This window comes from Gossypium hirsutum, chromosome D09, assembly GCF_007990345.1.
Source record: "Gossypium hirsutum isolate 1008001.06 chromosome D09, Gossypium_hirsutum_v2.1, whole genome shotgun sequence".
NCBI lineage: Eukaryota > Viridiplantae > Streptophyta > Magnoliopsida > Malvales > Malvaceae > Gossypium > Gossypium hirsutum.
Genome location: NC_053445.1, coordinates 44,211,433 through 44,218,169, shown reverse-complemented (window position 1 = coordinate 44,218,169; position 6,737 = coordinate 44,211,433). Strand labels below are relative to the sequence as shown.

Sequence of the window (6,737 nt, the reverse complement as noted above, 5' to 3'; positions counted from 1 at the left end):
GGTTTCTCATCTTTAGTCCTTACTACTCTCTGTTATATTTTATGTAAAATATTTTCGATTTTATAATTATTTAAAAAAATATTATCCATTCTTTCAGAAAATTTATCCATTAAAATCTTAAATTTTATTTTTGATGAAGTAGTTTATATATACTATAATATTTAATTAATTAAAATATTTAGAATAATTAAGATTAATGTTTTAAAAATTAACCCAAAAAAAGTCATTTGGAAGAGAAAAAAAAAGAGATACTGTATTAAATAAACTATCATACTTTTTATACCTTAGTATCAATAATTGCAATAATAATTACATTTTTAGTAACCGTATTCTTTAAAAATTATGTTTTATTGAAGGGTAAGTTATATGGTTGGTAATCTAACTTTCATAAATTTTTATTTAAGGCTTCAGAACTAAAAAATTTGTAATATGAGTATTACTATTACATTTTTTGTCATTTTAATCACCACCGTTATGTACTTCAGTCATTCTAGTACCGGTTGTTAATTTATCATTACATGCATTCATTTTAGTGACCCAACTTTAGTAGGTTTTCATTTTGGTCGCTTATTTTATTTTCTTAGAAGAAAATCTGAGCTTTATAGGGAATTATGTTATTTAGTTACGGAGATGAAGTCCAAGTTCTTCACCTCTAACTCAATTCCATATACAAGCTTCAGGACTTTTTCTGTAAAAACTCAAATAATTCCTGCAAAACCTCATATTTTTCTCTTTTACTGAAAAAACTAAAATTAATTATAAAAAATAAAAAACAAAGGAAACAAAAAAGATAAAATAACTTTTTCCTATAAAAATTTAGGTAGTTTCTATAAAACCTCATTTTAAATTTTTATCAAAAAGACTAAAATTAATTCTAAAAAAAGGAAAAAGAAGAAGATAAAAGATAAATTATTTTTCTTGTAAAACTCAAGTTTTTCTTATAAAAGTTAAGATGATTTCTCTGTAAAACCCTAGGTTTTCTCCTTGAGAAAAAAAGTGAAATTAATTTTAAATAGGTAAAGAAAAAGGAATTATTTTTTAAAAAATAATGTTTTTTCTAACCCAGATTTTTTTGTCACTGAAAAAATAAAATTAATTCTTAAAAAACATAAAAGAAAAAGAAATGATAAAATAAGTGATCAAAATGAAAATTTACTAAAATTAAGTGATTAAAATGAGTGTATATAATGACAAATTAATGATGAGAGATTAAAATGATAAAAAATATTTTTGGTGCCTAGAATAAAATTTTATAAGAATTGCGTGACAAACTCTATTGAAAGCTTCGCATAAAATTACCTTTATGAAGACGTTTCCTCTTACGTCAGATTACTGTTTTATATAAATTCAAAATTTGGTGGCAGTAATATTTTAAGCATTTGAATTATGGTATACTTTACCCATATTGTCCGAAAAGAAAACAAGAAATTTGTGCCCACTTTCCTTTTTCAATTTTACAGTATAGGGATGGCAAAATATAACCTATATCTTCAAAATTTTTTGGTCGTATTCATATTGATACACAATCATTAATTTTTTTTTTAAATATAAACTTATGCGAAGGCAAGCAAATTGATATAAAACATGAAGTCATTTTCTAACATTAGTGGGGCAGCTTGAGGACCCTGTTTTTTAGGCTGTGTAGTCCAGAGAAGAGAAAGACCTTAGCTTCCCTCGGTCTCTTTTGCCTCTTCCATCATTAAGGGAGGGAAGTTTATAAAATCTCTACTTCTCTCTCTACATTCTATTTCTGGCGCCATTTCAAGCAAACCCGTCTTTGTTTCAAACTTTTTTTGGGGGGTGGGGGGCTTCTTCTCTCCAGCTTCCCAACTCCTAACTTTCTGTTCCTTTAAGAAGAGCCTCTTTTGGGTTTGCCACTTTCAAGAAACACATGGAAGAAAAGTTGAGCACGATGTCCATGTCACTAGGCAACTCTGACACTAACTCACCTCATCTGCCACTGGGTAGCTTGGTGTTATCTCAAGTCATGAACATGGACTTGGAGAGAAACCTCGATAATGCAGCAACAGGCGAGGGAGCCACAATAAGTACCACAGCAACAGCAGTTCCAGGACCAAGTGGAGGTGGGGTTGATTCTTTAGGAAAGAAAAGGAGAGGGAGGCCAAGAAAATATGATGCAGATGGGAACCTTAGGTTACCATATAAATTAGCGACGACTTCTCCTACTGACTTCTCCTCTTCCAAGAGAGGTAGAGGCAGGCCCCCTGCTTCTTCCAACTGCCACCTTCTAGCTTCTATAGGTAAGTTAAGTTCAAGGAAGTCTTTTTGGCTTTTCCGTAGCTCCACAAGGAAACTTCCTTTTGGTTCTAGAGAAAGTGCAGATATTAATCTAAGAAACAAAAATATATGGTCTTGTAATTGCTTGCATGTCGTTTTGTCATTTTCTTTCAGGGGTATATAGTATTCAATTCAACTTGCATGCTGAGGAAAAATAAAAATATAATCTTGAATTTGAGCAAGAAATATAATATAGCCTTAAAGACTTGCCCTTTTTTGGTACTTTTCTTTTCTCTAAGTCTCTCCCAACACATTATGGGTAGTTGATTCATGCTTTTCTTAAGGAATTGTATAATAAATAAAATTGTGGATTTTTCACATTAATTTCAAATTTGACAAAAAGAAAAAGTTAATAATTTATAGGAACTTGGTTTTTGCTTCTCATTGTTCCCTCTTGAATACTGCTAGAAATTAAGAGGTTTGATTATGATCAAATTTAGGTGAATTTCGGGCTTTTATTTTCATTAATTAATCAATTCTTATTGCTTTGGACATTAATTAGGAAAGAAATAGAAACTGACCCATGTATATTCTCTCTTAAATATGGACAGTTCAGTTGTTTGCTAGCACAGCTGGAGGGGACTTTACGCCACATGTGGTCACAGTTAACCCTGGGGAGGTAATGTTCCGAGATTAGAAAACATGAGAATTGCTAATTGAGATAATTTGGGTATAAATATACAGATTTTTGGATCCTGCAAATGTCTTCAATTTGCATGATGGGAAAACATTGCTTTATTGAATGTTGCAGGATGTTGCAGGCAAAATTCTTTCATTTTCTCAAAAGGGACCTCGTGGGATTTGTGTTCTGTCAGCAAATGGAGCTGTTTCCACTGTTTGTATTCGACAACCTGGTTCATCTGGTGGTATTTTAACATACGAGGCATGGATATTTCTACCTTATTTTATATCTTGTCCTTTACGGTTTCCAGCATTGGTATTAATTAAGGGTTTATACTTTTCATGCTGCCTGCAATGATTTCCTTTAGTTTTATTTTTAGTTATTTAGATAATAAATCTTCTGTTTTTGAACTGTAGCAGTTTGAGATGAAACTTTAAATTACAATGCAGGGTCGGTTTGAGATATTGTCCTTAACTGGGTCATTTACAGACAGTGACCGTGGTGGTGGAAAAAGTAAAACTGGTGGGTTAAGTGTTTCATTGGCCGGACCAGATGGTCGTGTAATTGGCGGTGGACTTGCTGGTTCCTTGGTGGCTGCTAGCCCTATACAAGTAAAAGTCCTTTGCTACTTTGTTAACATCATTTTTAAACAAATTTACATGCTTTGAGTGATATATATATAGTTCCATTTTCTTTTGCTATTAGGTTGTGGTAGGAAGCTTCATGCCAAACGGTTACAAATTGCATAAAAAGAAGTATCAAGCTGAGCACACGGCGACAGCCGCAAGGCCAATCTCACAAGCGGAACCTGATGGTGATCTCAAGTTCTGCATGACACCCACATCCCCATTTCGAAAGGAAAGCAATGGGGAACCAAATCATACCACAATGGATAAACATACAAATGTTGGATCCTCTCATGCTGTTAGTTGGAATGGCTTGGAACCCACATCAATCCATCGGCCATACCCTGATATAAACGTGTCCCTGCCAAGTGAATAGGGATCATTTTTATGTATTACCAATTTCACTTCTACTTTGAACCCTTCTATTTTTCTCCATTTCGTGTTCAACCTTTTAGAAACTAAATTTATTCAAATTATTAGGCTTAATTAACAATTTGACCTTTGAAATATTTCTGTTGTCCTACTTTTGGATTGAAACTTTTTTTTTAACTTATTTTAGACCTAATCCACAAATTGACACATAAATTATACTCTTTTTTCCATCTTGGTACCCAAACTTTTTTCTGTTACAATTCACAAGTGATACTTAAATTACTTTTTTCTTAAAAAGGGCTTAACCTACAAATTGATACTTAAACTATTTGTTTTTCAAAGTTAGTACCTAAACATTTTTTTATCACAAGTTGTACCTAAATAATTTTTTTGTTACTCAATTAACACTAAAATGTTATATTCGTTAAAAAGAGTTCTAGTCAATAATAAATCCCACATCATATAAACTTAAAAATATATTTTAAATTTTTTTCTTTTACATTATTTATCTCTTTTTTATTTTTTCTTCTTTTATAATCTCTAAAAATACTAACCATGCTTGAAATTTAACGATTTGACTAACAGAGATACCAACTTAAGAAAAAAAAAGTATTTAGGTAACACTTACAACAAAAGAAAAAATTTAAATACCAAGATGGAAAAAATGTATAGTTTAAATACATATTTGTGGGTTAAACCAAAATCTAAATATATAAATTAAAAAAACAAAAATTTACAGGGTTGTTTAAATATATATAACTTTTTACTTAAAAAGAAAAGCATATTGTTACTAAATTGGTTTTCTTAATTATTTTTAGTTAACATTCGTTTTTACTCCCCCCCTCACCTCGTATAAAAATTTAGAAAATTCTAATAATTTAAAAAATATTAGAAATTGTATTTGTAACAGTCCAATTTTTAGTGGTATCGAAAACAGTGGTCCAAGACCACTAAATCCGACGAGTGAGTTCGAAAATTTTATTATTTAATATTTATGAGTTAAATGTGATTTTAGGAAGACTTTTGAAATAGTGATTTGTGTTTTAGAAGAAAGTATTAAGTTAAGTGGTTTCAAAAACGAGGTATTGAGACCTTGATTTCATAAACCAAGCCGTAAATATTTTTATAAATATTTACGAAGTGCCATTGAGTTAGTATTAAAGTTTCGTTAAAAAATTATAACGTTTTGATGGTTAATTAAATAAAAAGAGCTAAATCAAAAAAATGTAAAACTTGCTAATTAAAAGTGATTAAATGACTTAATTGGTAAATAGTGAGGACTTAAGAAATAATTTAGCCTAAGTATGTTGGCTGAGGCGGCATAAGGGTAGAAGAAATAAACAAAAATAGTGTGAAATAAGGGTAAAATGGTAATTTAGTTGAAATTTAAAATAAAACAAGTGACTAAGTTGAATTCTAGACGTTTCTTCACAAATTTTCAGTCCAAAAGCGCCATAGGAGAACCTTTCAGCTAGATTTTCATATTTTTACTTCATGCGAGTTTAATTCTTGCTCTTTTCTTAAATTTTTGTATTTTTAAAACTTTTACAATTAGGTCCAATTATTTATGTCATTAGTTTTTGATTTTATGGGTAACTTTGAAAGTTACCATTGATGAATTAACATGGATTTAGAGATTTAATTTTATTATATGATGATTTTATCAAGTAATTTTAATAGAAAATGATTTTAGGAACAAATTGTGAAAGATTAAATATTAGGGTTTGATACTAAAATTCTGTTGATCAAAGGTTGTATGATAGTTTAGAATATTTAGATAAATTTTCAATTGAGAAAAATTAGCTCATTTGATAGGCTGATTGGTGAGGGACTAAATTGTAAAAAAAAATTATAAAAGTTGAGGTAATTGTGTAATTTTAAAAATTTAAGGGTATTAATTGTGAAGTGAATTAGAATTGAAATATATGCTAATGAATGAATAATTTTATATTTTAGATCAAGAGCCCATAGATAATCGTGAAAAAGGGAAATTAGCAGAATAGTCCCTGAACTACTAAAAAATTCCATAATTTAACCTATGTAAGTTCGTATGGTTAAACTTTAATGTTATATATTAAATTGATGAACAGTATTATGTATTTATTCATATTATTTGCTGAAAATAAAATTATTGTTAAAGTTATGAAATTGAATTGAATATCCGAAGCAAACAGAACACGGGATTGAGAACAGTCGTTCACTGCAAAGGAGGAATTGACGGAAAATTACCCAAGTAAATTGAGATTTAACATTTGTTGCGAACTTTTGTGTTTACTTTCTGTTTAGCTCTCATGAACTTCAGTTAACTCATATGAGTTTTTGTTTAACCCTAATGGGTTTCCGTTTAGCTCTTTTGAGCTTCAGTTTAACCCTTATGGGTTTCCGTTCAGCTCTTATGAGCTTCCGTTCAATCCTCATGGGTTTCTGTTTAGCACTTATGTGCTTCTGTGCAGCCTTCGGGCATTTGTATACGATGTACTCATATCCATAAGACGTTCTCCGATTTGACAAGGTTGGTAAGTGACATATGGAAATATTGTCTAAAAATTTAAAGTTATTGTTGATATTGATCTGAAATAAGTGAATTCATCGACTGAAGTTGTGTTTGGTAGGAATTTTATATTGAATGATTTATTTAAATGTATTGTTATAATATGTTCGGTAAGATTTATGTTTAAAGCCAACGAATTTATTAAGCTTCATTAAGCTTACTTGTGTTGTTTAATGTTATTTGTAGATTTTTGAAAAGCTGGGAGGTTGGATCAACATATCCTGCCACACAATCCAACTTGTTCCGGTAGATTTTGCAATACATATTA

The 6,737-nt window shown here is 30.1% G+C and overlaps 1 protein-coding gene across 1 annotated transcript; it reads left to right on the top strand.

The window, feature by feature from the left end:
- The first annotated feature begins 1,417 nt into the window (after positions 1-1,417).
- Positions 1,418-4,055, top strand: LOC107908721 (AT-hook motif nuclear-localized protein 1). The gene is made up of 5 exons (XM_016835978.2): positions 1,418-2,261; positions 2,850-2,917; positions 3,050-3,181; positions 3,370-3,531; positions 3,626-4,055. Exons 1-5 carry the CDS (start codon positions 1,892-1,894, stop codon positions 3,920-3,922), a joined length of 1,029 nt encoding a protein of 342 aa, XP_016691467.2. The 5' UTR covers positions 1,418-1,891; the 3' UTR covers positions 3,923-4,055.
- The last annotated feature ends 2,682 nt before the right edge of the window (positions 4,056-6,737 follow it).